The following is an 18,537-nucleotide window of genomic DNA, read 5'->3' on the forward strand; positions in this document are numbered from 1 at the left end:
TATTGTCAGGTTGGGAGATGACTTAATTTTTTCCCGTTACTTTGGATCATAATTGCAACTTTACAATTATATATCTCCTTGCAATACCACCATAGCATTGCTGGTCACATCTAATACTCCAACAGCTTTTCGCCTACCACCGTGGCAGAGTGGCTAGCGTATCACGCTCTGACGCCAGGTTCGAATCCCGGTCTGGACATGAGTGTTCTTTGTAAGTGTTTTTCATCAATTTCATCATATCATCAATCATCCGCATCGTCACGATTACATGATTAGCCAAAAGTGGCAGAAAAGTGACGTAAAATAATCCATCTCAACTAATCCAACTGCATTTTCGGCCCTTCTCTTTGTTCCACATTTTAGGATCTCCCCCAGCCCTAAAAAAACCTGGTTATGGGCCCTTGATATAGAATGAGGTTTTAATTTCCCCGACTGGATTTTCATCAAGGCTTTTGCCCCCCCCCCCCCCTCCCCCTTAATCGGAGTGTCTGCGCACTCCTATGCAGCCCACAGACGAAGTACACGTAACGAAAAACAAACACTGCTTCAAATGCCCTGGCTGTAGCTTGATCAGATAAAACAAGGGAGGGGGACTTTCAGGCGGCAAGGCTTTGATCAAAGGTGAGAAGCCGCGATGGAAACAACCAGCCAAACTCTTCAATAACAGTATAGGTGGGGGGTTATGTTACGATTGTTGTGTGGCAGCTAATGTCTCCGAGAAATCTAGTTACAAAGGAAGCCATGAATCATTGTCACTGTAGTGCGGTGCAAATGTTTGCGTCTTTCTATTCCATGCAATATCTCAAAACCCAGAGTATTTGAGTAGTGCAAAAGGTGTGACGAAGTTTAGCATTAATATGGCAGTTAATTAATTAGGGAGAGGACGTTTCACGAAAAAACACCTTGCGACGCCAAGGAGTTCACATTTAAGCTGATTTTATGCATCTGTTGGGAAGGCGGGGGGGGGGGGGGGCTAGTGCTGCATTCATAACTCTTACGAGTTTAACTCCATGAGTACATATAATTTGTCCACTTAATTTTTCCTGGAAATTGTTTCTTTGTTTAAGTGTGATTTTAAGCCCACTTTAAGTAAAAACTATTGAAACTAAGAAATTAATGTATTTTCACTAAAAGTGATTCTGATATCCACAAATTACTTATGTGCATTATTGTATATTTCTTTTATTTTAAAACTGACATGAAACACTGATTTTTGTCAATCACACAATTAACATAAATCAAACTGATTTATACAACCTTGAAATTTTGTAAGCATATCATGCAATTAGTCATGTAAAGGCGTTCTCAAAATTGTAAATGACTGTTTACGTTAATGGTTTTTATATTTTTCTTCACGAGTAGCTTGTAGAGAGAAAAGGAAACATTGGGAACTTCTCTGTACTTACATTTAAATTGCGCACATAGGCATGGACATGAAAAATTGAAAGAGAGAATGTTTCCTTTACCAAGCAATCTTTCGAATTTTAAGCCAAGACCTCTCCCCGATGGCGCAGTGGTAACGTCGTCACCTTGTAATCAGGAGGTTCTGAGTTCGATACATGCTGTTTCGGATACCACTTTAAACTGTAAGACTAGACCTGATTAGACTTTCTGTGCATAAAGTGGACTGAAAACAAAAACTCAAACTCACTTTAAGCTGATAACCGCGATGATGGGAACGAGCAATCGGATTTCATTACATTATTAATCACGGAACTCCGTAAATTGTTACTTAGAAAACAAACAAATGTTTGAAAAAGTGGAAAGTATAATTTCCCTTTGCATTATGAAAAATTTCCATTTATCCAAGGAAAAACTAAAACACCATCACAAAACTTTATGAAGAAAATACGGTTTTCCCAAGTAAGAACTTTGAAATATGTAATTATGAAAAACTGATAATTCATGCCTCCATTCAGCTTGATTTTAATATGCAACGACTGTATCTTCAAATATCTCTGCAGTTTCGATCCCTTTTCACCAACGGCGGCGCCAGAATGATTCATCTAGGGGTGCTGAAGGGTTGCAGAAATAAAGTTAGGGGGTGCGATTCTGAAAATAAGGAAAACATGAAACACGCATGCAACCTGTCAAAACTGAGGGAGCCCGGTGCCAATACTGTGGAGGGGTGGGGAGGGATAAGGACAGTTTACTTTCCCTTGGTAGATAAAGGTTTAGCACAGTTCAGGGGCAAAAATAGCAAAAAGCGGAGGGCAACTGCATCCCTAATCGCCGCTACTGATTAACATAAATTACTGAGTGAAATTAAAATATATGTGTGAAGTATATAACTTAAGACTGACATTCATTTTCCAGGGATGCTACCCCCCACCCTGTGCCCTCCCCCTGGACGTCCATGATGATATGTATTAAGTCTTCTACTCCAAGAAAGTGGTCATACCATGCAGTGTAAACATTCAGATACACGTTGAACAAAGTAGTGAAATACAAAATAAATTCATCCTGCCCTTAAAAAGACAATTTTTGAACCTTCTCAATGTAACCAATGAAGGCACCGTCTGCCACAAGACAAAACGCGAAGGGCACAGGAACTGTGTCATCTTTAAAATCCCTTCTGCCGCACTATCCCCAACAACGAACTGTAAAATTTCTTCGTGAACATTGGGCCTCTTCCTAACAGTCTTTGAAAAAGCTTGAAATGGTACGTTTACTGGACATTTTTCGTGGAACAAATACATAGAACGTATTAAGAAGAAAACTACCCTTCATGTTACAACTCGCATTAAATAATTTCCAGAGCACGACCTGGTGAGGTGATATTTTAAAAGCACCTGAATTTTTTGCTCCAGTGGAAGGAAGAACAAGTAGGCGGAAAACAAACAGTTTATGAACAATGCAAAAAAGAAAAAAACATAACTCACATTAAGCTATTGGCAATTATCAAAAACCACTAACATACCACTTAAGAAACAAAAGAAGAAAAAATTGATAACAACAATGCTGACGAAAGAAGAAAAACGACCGCTGATCTTTACAAATTCTGCCGCAAGTACAGAAAAGTATTGGTACCTCTTTCAGTGCTTGCCTGTTGCATACAATAATAACCTATCATTCGGCGCTCAATATGACATGACATAATATTACATATTAATGTTAGTGTTATCAGTTGAACGTAGGGTGTGCTGAAGGGGGTGCGGAAGAAAATTAAGGGGTGCGCAAGCACTCACTCGCGCACCCCCGGCGCCGCCCCCTTTTCACCTAAAATCTTGTCTGAATTCTTCTGCCCTGAGGGAAGTTTGCCTTCGCATAGCAACACTAAACTGCAACAATGATATATACCAGTAGGATGGGTGAAAGAAAACATTTCTTAAATGCTCATCTCTTTCCTGGCGACAGGAACCTACCTTTAAACGTGAAAGTTTAAACCCCCTCGCCACACTGTAATCGACGTATCCTGAAAGGCTGGCCTTCGTGGCGGATGATGGTTAGCACAGCACGCTACGTCGCCATGGGTCTCGGCGTTCGAATCCCGCGGCCTCGTCATGGGTGTGTGAGGAGTGTCCCTTCATCAATTTAATTGTATCGCCACTCATCCTGGCACAAGAGCGAAGGGAAATAAACAAAATCACGAATCCTGAAAGTTCGAATTGCTTTGTAATTTTGTGTGCATACTTCTTTCCAACGGTAAGGGTATAAAATATATAGGATCACAGTTAGTCCAGTGGCTAGTGAGAAAACTCTAGGAAGGAATCTCTTCACTTACGCCAACAGCAGTTACAGCATGCCATCACAGGTCGGACAACCCTAAGCCTGCATTCGATTGGTTTTATTTTTACAAAACAAGTGTTTTCAATATGCAATGAATATTTTACAAGTATGTAAAAAACAATTTAATCAGCGATCAGCAAAAACAAGGTAATGTACACAATTAACAATATTGATCTTTTTAGGTTGCACCGTGTCCTCAACGATTGTAAAGGTCGAAACTTCTCGACACTCACTCTCTTTTTCTTCAGTTATTTTCGTTGTTTTTTATCTCTTGGGGTGACGATGAGAATGCATTTACGAGTGTACAATGGGACAAACACAACTACGTATACACTCTCATGTCTCGCACAAAATAAAAAATAAAATTAAAGGGATTCTTCTTTCGCGTCAATAAGTGCTCCTTGATAGCTTTGTAACGACTGTGGCAGCCAAGGAGACTAACTTTCCATTTTACATCGTCAATTTAGGTTTTAATCTTGCAAAAATTGTGTGAATCTGAAAATTTATACATCTGTTCTATTTGATGTCAAAACAACATATCAACAGTCCTGAAGCCCATCCTGAAATTTCAGGCGGTGGTCAACTTGGGATGCTGAATGCTGGAGAAGTGCAAGTTATCACTGGAATGGACGTTATGTGCAAGCAGCTAAACCCGCGGCTTTGAAATAGGGCTCCACCGAAAGAGAAATAAGCGGGCTTTAACTATGACTACACATATTGTCTTCCAGGACCGCACAAAAGGAACAAAAACTACCAAAGTCGATTTTTTTTTCTATTTATCATTTTTGACGCTTTGATGTCGCAGATGTCGAGAAGACACTCCTATAAAAGGTTTTCATCAAGCTTTAAACTTTCCGTTGACATCTTTGTAGACCATGTGCAGAATTGTTACGCCACGGGATGTATTAAGCTCGTGTATTATTCTGGAAAAAAAAATCAAGAGGCTACTTCTCTGATATATGCAGCAATTACGCTAGTGAAATAAAAATCAGGTGCAGAGAAACAAGAGGGAATATTCCTTTCTGGGTATTACGTCGCATTAAAACAGTGAAATTCATTTAATTAACATTTTTGTTGTGCTATTTGTGGCGCGGTGGCTCAGTCGGTAACGCGCCTGACAACCATGCTAAAGGTCCCGGGTTCGATCCCCGGCCGGTTCAAATCCGGGAACTTTTCTAACGATGGAAGCGGCCCCGGCGCCCATCCAGCGTCGAATAACATGGGAACCTGGGGGAAACCCTGGGGGGTAAAGGCGGTCAGGGGCGTAATGCTGATCACATCACCCCCACTCACGACCGGATCAAGAAAGTGTGGGGCGTTACCCCCACACCCCCTATACGCCTTCATGGCGTGGTGCTAAGCACAGGGGAGCACTTTACCTTTTTTACCTTTTTGTGGCGAAGAGTTTTTGACAGCAGGGAATCTAAATTGTGAACACTTTTCATGCAAAATATAAATGAATTGTCAATAATTCAGGCATTTATATACATCGATAATACAGCCTGTAATTCTTGTTTACAAAGAGAGTTACTTCATCATTGTTTGAACAACTAATTTTTTAGGTATTCATGAATTCTAAATGTGTGATATTACACTTTACTAAAGCTGACGCCAATTATAGTCTAGTCAAGGACACTCGCTTTCGGAGTTTCCCCTTGCCTCCTCCACACCCCTGGCCCTCTAGGGTTGCCTCGCTTGTTCTAAGCTGCTCAGTTGACACTTTGCACGTTGTACAGTCAGGGACATTTCTGGACTATAACAATACCATTGACTTTCAATTAAATCAGTACAACCTACAAGTGTCCGTGACCGTACGTTTGCGGTTGGTTTCGTTTTCGATGTTGTTTTGTGAAAGCGCTATTTGGTTATCTATTTAGTATTAGTACAGTAGCTGCGATTAGGAGGGGGCGAGGGGGGGCAGTTGCCCTCTTACTTCTCGCAATCTTGCCCTCACACTATGCTAAATCTTATCTACAAAGGGAAATATACTGTTTTTGCCCCCCCCCCCCCCCCAGTTTTGGTATCTTGCCCCCTGGTTTTGGAACCCAATCGTCGCCACTGAGTATTGAGGATTGAGGAGCAGCATCTTACGTGTGGAACATTAGCCGGTGGAAGTGAAGCGTCCCGAAAGGACACTAGGAAGCAAAATAAAATAATCATTGCAAAGGTTAATAAGATTTTCAAGGATCTTGCAGACAACGAAAAATTTAGAAAGCTACATTTGCTTCAATGCGGTCTCTACAAAGATCAGCGGCTGCTGTATCTTTTCCGTCAGCATTGTTGTTAAGAATTGTTTCTTCTTTTTTTGTCGCTTTCGATAATTACCTGTAGCTTAGTGTGAGTATATTTTCTTTTTTGAGTATTGTTGATAAAAACAACACTTAGTTCTTTATGATTGTAACTTATAGCGTTGTACACAATATAGTATACCATGGCCAGCCTTGAACAAGCTTTGTTCGTTTCGAATTTCATAGCATGTGTTTTTTGGCTGTGGTAAAAAGAAAAAAAAAACTTGCAAAAATTAAGTGCCTCCTCGATGGCACAGTCCAATAAGTGGTGGACTTTTGATATTGTCACTGAAGTTTAATGGTTAGAGCCCCGGCTTTGAGTTCCCCTTCATCAATGTCATCTAATCATCATTCATCCTCATCTTCCTGTTTGGTCTAAAGTGGCAGAAAAGCGATGCTAAATAACACATATATACAAAAATTAAGTTAGTTCCTACAGAAGTCTTCACTTTCATTGACATATTTTCATAGAAACATACTAAAAGTTGATTAGTATTTGATGTAGTGGCTAAAGGTTTCATGCATTCTATATTTTTAACATCGTACTCCATACATTTCATTCCGTACCCCTTCCGCACTCCTAGATGACTAATCGTCTGCCGCCGTTGTTACCGAGATAGAGAGAGAGTGAGTGTGTTGATTATTACTGTGGAAGAGACTAATATAATGTTTTGTAGAATTACGGGAAATATTTGCATCCGCAGTATGTAAATGAAGCCTGGCAAAAGCCACAAGTAGCGAGCGCGCAAGATCAATGCGCAGCAAAATTCGTTCAAATGAACCATAAAATATAGCTGACATTTTACGCTAATAACGTTGTAGCCTATTTGTTTTCAAAATTAATTTGAATATTTTATTACAAACTTTTGTCAATGAAAGTGTATAGGTGATCAATTAGAATGCAAGTTATAGTTCTTGTCTAATGTTACGGCGGGCGCTCTACATTCTGCCAAGAGAAGTGGGGATCGGGGAAGCGACCAACCCAGCGCGATAAGAAACGCAGCAGCAGTGTTGTCAACTCTAGCGAGAAGTCGCTAAACCTGGCGGATTTGTAATGCTAGTTGGCGACAAAAGACGTGAAAAAGTGACGAGCGACTTTTCTGGCTACTTCGTGTGCTCTGTAGCAACTAATCTGGAGAATTCGCAAAATATATGCGTAGGTACGTCTAAATACCGTTTCATAGTTATTAAATAAGTAAACACCCTCGCAATTCGCTTCTGATGCGCAAACAGAAACCGAAGCAAAGCGTAACCCCTTTTCCAGTAAGGTTTGTGATGTTTGTAAACATCACTGCTCACAGCTCATTGTTATCCGATACTCCTCCTGGCTCCGTTGCGGCTCAGTTATTATAAAACAGAACGTTTGACTTCGCGGTCGCGTCGTGCGTGGGTTCAGATTGTAGTTTTTTGTGTAGTGTGTGGTGACAAAGGAAGTGCTAGTGTAAATTATAAAGTTTGTGTGTGGATTTGTGCGCAGACCAGGACAGGGTAGTGTCCAGTATGGGAAAACCGCAATACAAGCAACATTGCTGGAAAGAGTGGGGAAAACTCTACAAATGGTTGGCCCCTGTCGATAGTGACACGGCGAAAGCGTACTGTAAGTACTCCAAAGTAGAACTATCTGTATGCCAAAGCTACTGATCTGAAAAAAACTTTCAGAAACACAGAAACATAAAGTCAGATTTGGTTACTTCTGTTCTGCAAAACAGCAGAAAAACAGTTCAAACCGTAAAATTTAAATACTTCTAGTGCTGAAGCTGGTTTAGCTTTATTCATTGCCGAACACTGTTCTTTGCTAACCGTGAATCACTTGTCCGAATTATGTATGAAAAGGTTTGGTGACAGGTGCAGTGCAGCATGCATTCGTCTGCATAAAACCAAGTGCACAGAAATAATAAACAACGTTCTTGCAATGCATTTTCTCGCTGATTTAGTATCTGACATCGGTAATCAGTGTGAAGTGCAGCGTTCAGAGGAAGAGGAAAGTAACGAGGAAATATTTTTATAGGCAAGTACTAGATTTTTTCACCTTTTTGCTATTTTTTAAAAGTACATTTGATTTAGCGACTTTTTCTAGAGCATTTACATTTCATTTAGCGACTTTCTAGCGGATTTTCTAAGGACTTTTAGCGACTTTTACGTTCAAGTTGTTGGCAACACTGCGCAGCAGCCTTGTGTTAAGCTGCTGTAGTATGAGGTGCGTGAAGCACCTCCTTCCGCGACGTCGTAAGTCTAGGCGCATATGCTGTGGCCGGGTTGGTCTGCTGAATTTTCCTCGCTTCCCACCTTTCTTGCCAGCATATAGATCGTCCGCCGTAAGAGTAGACAACAGCTATAATTTACGTTCTATTTGATCGCGTATAAATCTTTCAGTTGAAATTGTTGCTTATTAAAAAACTGTAGGTAGATGGTGTGACCTTGACTGGATTATTTTGGTGGCGTCGGCTTTAGGAGAATGTTTTACTTTTATTAATTTCATCATATCATCACTCATCCCTATCTTCTCAAATGAGCCAAAAGTGGCACAAAAAACGAAGTAAAATGAAGCAAATCAATCAATCAATGTGTCGAGACCACCTCTCCATCGTTCGACAAGAGTTTGTGTAATACCCAGACACAGGGCGATACTGTCTCGAACCCTTGAAAATATTGCTCACATGCACAGGTTCGGATTTGAAAACTATCTTGAATCAAATCGCTCTAAGTGGGAGCTTACAAATGGTTAGTGGTTATGCAGAAGAAGAGAAATTCGAAATTAGGTTTCTGTCCGAAATCAGGATTCTCCTGGGCCGAGACCGAATGGAACACCCTGTATTTCATATATACATTTCATTCATTCTCTCATCTGATCATCTTCTAGGTCAACGTGACGGTACACATATTTTATGTTAAATAAATCAATATAAGTAAATATCAACATGACTTAACGGTGTTCCAATGGAAGTGAAGAAAATTCAACCATGGCTTAAATGGCCAGAATTAAGATATATTTTAAAACAGTTTTATCTAGACATCCCAACTGACAATACTAACAGCGATCAGCCTCCAACGAATCACAATATCCATCGAAATAATAGTATCTGATGCCATGCAATGGTGGTGGTAGATGCACATTGCAAGGTGGTTCGATTTCCACTTTAAACTGTAGGTCCAGTCCCGATTAGCCTTTCTGTGCATAAAGCGGTGTTAAGAACTAACCCAAACAAGTAACAAGTCCATGTGATGAAAATTCAAATATATTCTTTTTATAAAAATAATTTTTCATTCTACCACAATTTAGTCTATCTCCCTAAGATACAACTCCCCATTTATTTCCTTTTATTTCCCACACACCTCATTAAATCACAAAATCAATAAGTGTCTTTGTTATGTTTCTAGAGTAATACAGGATATAATTGTAAAGATTAGTGAGAATACCAGGTAGGAATGTGTTCTGTACATTTTGCAGGGGGAGCAGTTGCCCCCCTGCCCCCCTCTAGCTACGGGCCTGCATTTATTTCCTTTCACCTTACGTCGACTAATTGCGCGAGGTATAAAATGGCCACCGTACGTTCCTCGCCTGTCGTACCGCTTGCACCGTTACTAAGCCATCCGAAACCAGCTTGTTCCACCCCTTTTGGCGCGGAGACGCTCTCGCACATTGTTGCAACATTTATTCCCATATGATTTGGTATGGAGGGCAGTGCTTGGGTTGCGGCGTGATCGACGGCAGATTACTGACAGCTGGCGCAGCCAATGGGGGCCGAGTTATGACCGTCAAACACCAGCGCGCGCTTCGAATCAACCGCCAATCATCATGTAGTTCCTCTCTATTCACGTTTTACGAACACTATTGTGTTTAGTTGGTTCCTCGCTTCGGGGTTTGGTGCTTGTGGCTTCCTCTTACATAACGTTTCGTCAACGCAGTGTGTGACCTAAGAAATAACAAATGAATAACGATTCCTCGCAATACTCTTAAGTTTGCACCTTCCTCTCTTGGGGGTGCTGTGCTTGTCCGCCCATTCTTTGTCAATATCTCAACTTCCATGGAGTGTATAGCAGCCACACCCAGATTCCCGCTATCCTCGGGAGTAGCTCTATTACGTGTAAAAATCTCAGTCCAATCAGAGCACTTTTAAAACTTCCTCGCTTTGGCGTGAAAAGTCCAGCTTCCTCTTAATGGAGGGTGGGAAAACAGGGGGGGGGGGGTGTGTGTGTGTGTGTGTGTGTGTGTGTGTGTGTGTGTGTGTGTGTGTGTGTGTGTGTGTGTGTGTGTGTGTGTGTGTGTGTGTGTGTGTGTGTGTGTGTGTGTGTGTGTGTGTGTGTGTGTGTGTGTGTGTGTGTGTGTGTGTGTGTGTGTGTGTGTGTGTGTGTGTGTGTGTGTGTGTGTGTGTGTGTGTGTGTGTGTGTGTGTGTGTGTGTGTGTGTGTGTGTGTGTGTGTGTGTGTGTGTGTGTGTGTGTGTGTGTGTGTGTGTGTGTGTGTGTGTGTGTGTGTGTGTGTGTGTGTGTGTGTGTGTGTGTGTGTGTGTGTGTGTGTGTGTGTGTGTGTGTGTGTGTGTGTGTGTGTGTGTGTGTGTGTGTGTGTGTGTGTGTGTGTGTGTGTGTGTGTGTGTGTGTGTGTGTGTGTGTGTGTGTGTGTGTGTGTGTGAAGTGAAAGAGGAGAGAGGAAATTTTCGTGACGATATGTCACATCTTCAGGAGTAGAGAGACGTTGTAGAACTTGGTGACAAGAATGAAGAGTAAGCATGACCTGCAGTGTTGCCAGGTCCCAAAAAAAGTGTTGACAGTGCCACAAACAATATATAGGTGGTTATTTTGCCAGGCTTGTCGAAAACTGTGAGTGGTGGGGGAGGTGGTGGTGAGGGTGAGGATAGGGGATGAGGGGCATTACTGTGTGGCCTTGTTCAGGCCTGGGGGTGTGGTTGCATTCATGGTCAATATGTAGGCCCTCTCCCATCTTCTACGTATTGAGGTGTTGGTGGATTGAGGCAAGGAGTGGACGATCGCTACCTGGAAGCAGTGATTAAAAGGAATACTGTGGTGATTGGTGTGAATGGCAACAGCAAAGTCCTGGTTTTGGGTAGAGATGCGGTGGTTGTTGATGCGGAGGTTCAGGGCTGTGGATGTTTCCCCCAGGTAGAAGCTCCCACAGATGTTGCAGGTGAGGATATAAATTAGGTTAGAGCTGTAGCAGGTCCCTTTGGGATTTGGAGGGTGCGGGAAGTGACAAATATGGGGCAGGTTTTGCACCTTGGGTGGTTGCATTTGTGGGCGGGTGAGAGTTGATTGTGAAGATGTGACATATCGTCATGAAAATTTGAAGTTTTTCTGCATCCGGTGAGTGTTTCCTCTCTCCTCTTTCACTTTTTATTTAGACCTTGTGCCCCTCCTTCCTTTTATATATATATATTCACCTTTATTCTCTGAATGGCAGACTTCATATCAGTCTGTAGCTTATTGACATCTGATGCACTCGACTCCTTGTCCCTCTTCAGCTGGGTAATTATTTTCTGCATTCGAGCCAGCATGGACTGGAAAATAGAGAAAAATGCAACGAATTATTCCACTAATATTCATATATATACTATGATCTACATATGTACAATGCAACCTCAAGTTTGTGCTCCCAGATTCTGTCACATTATACAAGAGAAAAACCTTCAAGATCAACAGAAATTGTAGGACAGACTATATACAGCTAAAATTTATACAAGGTATTAATTGTTATTTACAAAATGACCTCAAGACTTCAACACTGATCAATTGAGCTTCAAAGTGCTCTTTTTGTAGTTTTAAAATATGGTGCCCCTCCACATGGTTGTGGCTTCTTGCCCTCTGGAAGCCTCAAACTTGTAGAAATTCTCCGGCAAATGAAAATTCTGTATCTCTATGAATGATTACCACACCAGCAAGTTAACAAATGGAGAACGAAGTTCGACAATGGCCCCAGTTCACAGGCAGATGGGTGGAAAGAACTTTGCAGTGGCTCAAAGTGACTGCACGTGCAATTCAAGGATAACTCGTCTAGGTATAGAGGAACTAACTCAGACTTAAAAATGCATGTAGATCTGAAATGCATCTATGCTAAAATGCATGCAGAAATCTACTAGATAAAAAAATTAAGTTTTTTATTTGACTTCCACTTTCGGCTACCAACACAATAAAAGAATCACACAATTAGCTTCCACCACCACACACATGTTTGTTTTACATGTCAGAAAGAAGTAAAACAAGATAAACCACAGACCACATAAAAATAATGCTTAAAAGTTCTGAATCTTTGCTTGATTCCAGCCAGCATTGTCGAAGATAAAATGGAGTTGAAACTATTAAAGTTTTATTTTTATGTGTGTGTTTAATATGTATTCCTCCTTTCCGACAGGTGAGAGATATATTTATATATATATACACATATATTTATATATTTTTTTATAACAAAAACATATTAATCCTTTCAACTTACTCTTCAAGTACAAATGTGGTTTTTATCTCAAAAGGCTGTCACAATATATGGTAACATTGTTAAGCTTTGTTTCTTTGTTAATAAAACATTAAAATGCTGACCACGGCAAAATTTATTGTATAAAAAATGTACTCAAAACGTAATGTTTTCACCCTCTAACAGGGTCTTCTTCAGACGAAGATTCACACTAAATTTATCATTGTCATCAATTTATTGTGAATCTTCGTCTGAAGAAGACCCTGTTAGAGGGTGAAAACATTACGTTTTGAGTGTACATTTTTTATACAATAAATTTTGCCGTGGTCAGCATTTTAATGTTTTATTACAATATATGGGTAATTTCGAGGGTATATATTTTAAATGTACAAAGTTTAAAAAAAAAATGGAAAGATATTTACAAGTAAAATTGTTGGTATCAGGGCACCATGTATCACAAAGATTGAGAACCACTTTCTTTTTATTTAACTAACTAACTCTCTAGGCTTCCTAAACCCGAAGGTTCATGGCTGCAGCAACACAGGCCTTCCATCTGTCCCTATCTTGAGCAAGATCTATATACTCTTTTCCATCCCTACCAATTTCCTTTAGGTCCATCTCAACGTTGTCCCTCCATCTTCGTCTTGGCCTTCCTACAGGTCTCTTACCATCAGGTTTGCCAACAAGAATCCTGTAAACTCCTCTTTCCTCTCCCATTCGTGCCACATGGCCTGCCCACCTAAGTCTTCTTGATTTAATTATTCTAATAATATCTGGACATGAATACAAATTATGTAGTTCTAAATTATGTAACCTTCTGCACTCACCTGTGTCCTCATCCCTTTTAGGTCCAAAGATTTTCCTAAGGATCTTATTTTCAAATACTCTCAATTTATGTTCCTCTTTCAATGTAAGGGACCAAGTTTCACACCTATATAATACTACAGGCAAAATTACTGTTTTGTATATTTTAACTTCTAGTTTCTTATATATTAAACGACAAGACAAAAGTTTATGAAGAGAGAAGTAACATGCATTTCGTGAATTAAGCCTACTTTTTATTTCCTCTTTAATATAATTTTCATTTGTTAATATTACTCCTAAGTATTTGAATTTGGAAACTGGTTCAAACGAGTTGTTATCAATAATTAGATTTTGGTTATTACCTAACACTTGGATTTTTTTTTTATTTAGATAGCAAAATACTATACAAGACATTCTTAAACTTAATTATTTTCCTACAGCAATTGATACAATTACGAAATAATATAATTGTTTAACCTCAAGTTATGTTAATTAAAAAAACAACGTACATGTCAAAACTATCACAAAGTTTACCGATAAAGTGATAATCATTACTGACCTGTTGATTGATCACATAACTACCGTATTTCACCACATGGTCATCACACCCTGTTTTTTTCAGTCCAAAAATTTAGTTATAACCTCTCATTGCATAATCGTCACATCAGTGCATCAGATAATGAAACAAATTATAGTGGCACAGAATCTTCGGATACAGAATTAAATTTTGTAAGTCCGTACTTTGAAACACTGTAGTAACTTTTCACAAGTGTAATATTTCTACTATAATGCACATATCAATAACAATGTATGTGCTAACTTTTTCTTTCAGACCAGAAAATTTTCGCTAAATTGTCATGAGAAATGATGAGTGTCGATTTGGACTATTCAATTTTAACGTATATTCATGAGTATTCCGTGCATCTTAATCTTGCACCAAAGACTGTTTACCTAGTAATAAATGATTTTTAAGTATCGGTAATACTGGCACAATTTTAAAAAGTAATGCTTCACACAATGGTCGCATCTCAATTTTTACAACAAAATGTGGCATAAAATCTGTGAAGATTATGTGGTGAAATACAGTACTTCTTTTATCTGCAATGCATGGTAATTTCTAACAATTTTGTTTTCTAAAATAAACTTGGGGCCTCCCCGATGGCATAGTGGTAATGTCGTCTCCTTGTAATTAAGGATCCCGGGTTTATTATCTGACGGAGGCACATAGTGGTTCGGATCCTACTTTAAACTGTAGGTCCAGTCCCGATTAGTCTATCTGTGCATAAAGACGACTTAAAACAAATGTCAAACAAACTAAAATAAACTCACCTCCAAACTATTTATTTTCATGATTCCCCTATATCGAGGCTGGTGTTGTTTTTTGGCCAGATACATCCTTACACTCTTCTGAACCATTATTAGACATTTCCTTCGATACTGTATTTTCTTCTCCACTGTTAAAATAAAACACCACATTAAAAAAAAAAAAAATCCAAAAAGTACATGAATGATTATCACAGGTAAATTAGTTTACCTTTGAAAAGAAAAAAAAACATGCAATGTTTCATGCTTGTATAAAAAAAGCTCATGAGGAGATGCTTTGGCCTACTTTCCTTAAACGACAATGGCGGCAGCAGTATAAAATGTTTTCTTTTAGTTGCAAGTATTGCCAACAGCTTGTCTGACTTTGTTTACGTTCTGGCTATTATGTTCTATTTCTTTGCTGCCATTGTTTGTTTGTGTTATCATTGAATTTATGTTGAACAATATTCATTATACGAGGGTGTACCCAAAAAAAAACAGAATTGCAATGTGCAGGGAGGAGCATCCATAGAACGAATTTTTCCCGCTAGGCAAGCGTCGAGCAACTCATTGTGAGTTCAGTACACTCAGTGGCTTCGCTGGTCACGGTGATTTTTTTCGTAAAAGCAGTTTCGCTTGCTCCTCGTTTTTGTGATGGCCGATGTTAAGAGAACAGCGTGCGGCTGTGAAATTTTGTTTCCTGCTTGGGGAAAAATGCCGCAGAAACGGTTGTGATGTTGAACACAGCTTACAAGGACAGCACTATGGGGAAAACTCAAGTGTACGAGTGGTTTTCTCGCTTCAAGAAAGGTGACATGTCGATTGATGACAAACCCCATTCTGGACGTCCGTCAACTTCCAGAACGGACGAAAATGTCGATAAAATTCATGAACTTGTGCTCGAAGACCGACGACGGACCATTGAAGAGCTGGGGAAGTTATCTGGACTATCTTGGAGCTTGGTTCAGCAAATTTTAATGGAAGATTTGGGAAAGGGAAGGGTTGCTGCAAAATTTGTGCCTCGGAATTTGAGTGACCAGCAAAAAGAGTGTAGAGTGGAAACATGCCATGCTTTGAAAGAAGAGCTCCCAGCGCAAGTTTTGGCAAAAAACAGCATCACTCTCTTGCCCCATGCCCCTTACTCACCTGACCTCGCTCCGTGCACTTTTCTTTGTTTCCCCGAATGAAGAGGGACATGAAGGGACAGCGATTTGACGACGTAGAAGAGGTGAAGAAAAAACGAGGAAGGAGCTGTCAGCCATCATAACAGATGATTTTAAAAAATGTTTCCAAGAATGGAATCACAGATAGGACAAATGTATTAAGTGTCATGGAGAGTACTTTGAAGGTGATAATGTTGTTTTGTAAAAATAAAAAAAATACATGGCTTTTAAAAAAATTCTGGTTTATTTTGGGTACACCCTCATACACAATAGAAAGAGCTAAATTTTATCTTTTAAATGGCGCAAGTTTCAGCAAAATTGGAGTATTGGTCCGTGAGATACAGCCAATTACAGTTTTCAATTTAATTTCACCACCAAGTGAGTTTGATGATGGTGCAAAAATGTTGTTACACCATTTTTACAATTGTTCTAAGTATAGTGTTGTTTGTGTTTATTAAAACTACCTACATGACCTACAAGAAAAAATACAATTGTAAGACTAGAAGTGTGCATACAAAGATACTGTACCATGCAAAAGAACAAAAGAATAGGATTAATTCAAGTTCAAAGCACATATACAGGGTGATTCACAAGTTTATGAAACATTTTAGAAATTTACTACAGATAACCAATAATACAACTGACCGTAGTAATTCAGATGCTCATGGAAAGACCAAATCCCAAAGTTTCATTCTGCATGCCTCACAAATGCTCCATGTGACACATCCATGACGATACAGTTGCAAAGTTTCTGGAGATTACCAGGGAGTAGGGGCTCCTTCTGTAATTCTGCTCGAAATCGTCGCTGTACAGTCACAAAGGACAAGGTTCTTGTGTACTCCAACACACAAAATTCCACTCAACATTTGCTACTACTGCTGCCTAGTGGAAAACCATGGTACTATGCACTCATTTGGTTGACTATGGGGATGTGACGAAGCCGATTGCCAATATATGAATTATCAGCCGAAACTGATATATCGGAATCAGTATCAACATCGGTAAAAATCCAATATTTAAACAGGTACCAATACTAAATTTCTTCGATCGGAACATTTTGCGTGACCGCATCTTCCATCACACGGGAGTTGAATCATCGGTATTTTTTGCACGAGAAATATAGGGAAATAACTTCCTCAAAAATGGTTTTCACGTTAGAAATTTGTCACGAACAGATGCTAGTGACTTCTACGCACCACGTATAACATGTATACATGAACAGGAATAAATATGAATTACTCCCACAAGTTTGTCAATGTCCACAGGAAAATGTTGTAAAAAAACTTCGTTAAAAATTGCTCTGTGGTGTTTTCGCCTTCTAATGGAATATTTTGTGTTACCGAGCAAAGAGGCATCATTCTGGTGGCGGCTGAATGCGCATCATCTTTATTTTTTTTGCACAGGACATGTTGCAAAATGACTTGCTCGAAATTTCTAAAAAGACTTTTCTCAAACCAAAATTGTGCACTTTTTCCTATCAAAACCAGTGTAAATATGGTATACAAATAAAGAAGAGAATGTGAACAAAATTGACCTTCATCTGTGTGGAGTTTGTGTGACAAAATCTGCTGACTCTTACTCAGAAGATCCACCTACTAGAAATGAAATAGAACATTTATTGTCATCATGCTGGAAATAACACTCCATCTTTATTGAATAAGCTTACGTATCGAAATCAGTTAAATATTGGAATCAATATCTGTTCAAAAAATTACCGGCAAGTACATCAGAATCATTAATTTTCTGTTTCACTAGTTTCCTACAAAAATGTGCTGTTCTATCGGCTACAGAATTACCATTGCACTTTATCTGTGGTGAATTTCTAAATTGTTTCACGGACTTACGAATCACAGTGTGTATATATAGGGAGAAAACAGACCATAGTAGAAGATATATATACAGCAGAGGAACATAGCGGAAAGTACCCCCCACCACAACTACAAGGAGTCCATCTACCAGTCGAAGAGATTACGTTCCATCCAAAAACTTACATTTAATAACGGAAAGTGCGCACCACTGCACCTTCTTCCATCTGGAAACCAAAAGCCACTTCTGTACCTTTCCGATCAGTGCCGCCAAGTTTTCAGGATCAGATTTCATAAGCTGATCAAATTCTGCAAACTTCCCTGGTCTAAAAAACACTTTCGTCATTCCAAATTTAAAGTCTGTTTCATTGAGTCCCAGGGCATGAAATAAAGCCTAAAAACAAGAGCTTATTATAATAGATAAAATTTTTACTGCAATACATATATCAGCAGTTTTGTCTCTCATGGTGAAAGAAGAAGTTCATTATATTTTACAACATATTGCTTTATTGAAAGAGCTCCCATGTAGCCTTGTCCCTGCATAAAGCAACTCTAGGGCTCATCCAGCCTCAAATCAATGGGTTCCTCGGGACAACCCTAGGGGGTAAAGGTGGCCCGGAGCATGCTGTTGATCACATCAACTCTAAATGGCTGAGATCGAGAATGTGTAGGGCCCTAGGTATAAGTGAAGTCAGATGGCCAGAGTTTGGAGAGGTAAATACCCATGAAGGAGTTACATTCATATATTCTGGAAGACCTGAGGGTGAAGGTGTGAGCCGTGATGGTGTGGGTATATTGATGGACAAGGAAGCAAAAAGGAGCCTTATTCAATGGTATCCAGTGTCTGCGAGGATAATTGTGGCACATTTCAAAACCTACATTCCCTAAATGTGCCTTAATGGCACGGTGCTTTACGCACAGGGCATTTTACCTTACCTTACACCATTGCTCCCTCCCCTCCCCTCCCCTCAACCTCTCGAACAAACTTTTCTGACAATAAAACTGAATGTATCACCAATCAATGCAA

General features: G+C 39.6%; 1 protein-coding gene across 5 annotated transcripts in view; it reads right to left on the reverse strand.

Annotated features, from left to right (window-relative positions):
- The window catches only part of jar (Myosin heavy chain 95F jaguar), a 165,096-nt gene that overhangs the window by 50,076 nt on the left and 96,483 nt on the right, over positions 1–18,537 (reverse strand). For all 5 annotated transcript variants that reach the window (XR_014442899.1, XM_083134578.1, XM_083134577.1 and 2 more), the window contains exons 15-17: positions 17,697–17,904; positions 14,570–14,694; positions 11,412–11,528 (exon numbers count right to left, since the gene is read on the reverse strand). Coding sequence is in view for 4 of the 5 variants with exons in the window: in XM_083134578.1 (XP_082990704.1) it covers positions 11,412–11,528; positions 14,570–14,694; positions 17,697–17,904 (450 nt within the window). In the remaining variant the exon portion in view is untranslated. The remainder of the gene's footprint in view (positions 1–11,411; positions 11,529–14,569; positions 14,695–17,696; positions 17,905–18,537) is intronic.

This window comes from Lepisma saccharinum, chromosome 13 (genome assembly GCF_977018435.1).
Source record: "Lepisma saccharinum chromosome 13, izLepSacc3.1, whole genome shotgun sequence".
Classification (NCBI taxonomy): domain Eukaryota; kingdom Metazoa; phylum Arthropoda; class Insecta; order Zygentoma; family Lepismatidae; genus Lepisma; species Lepisma saccharinum.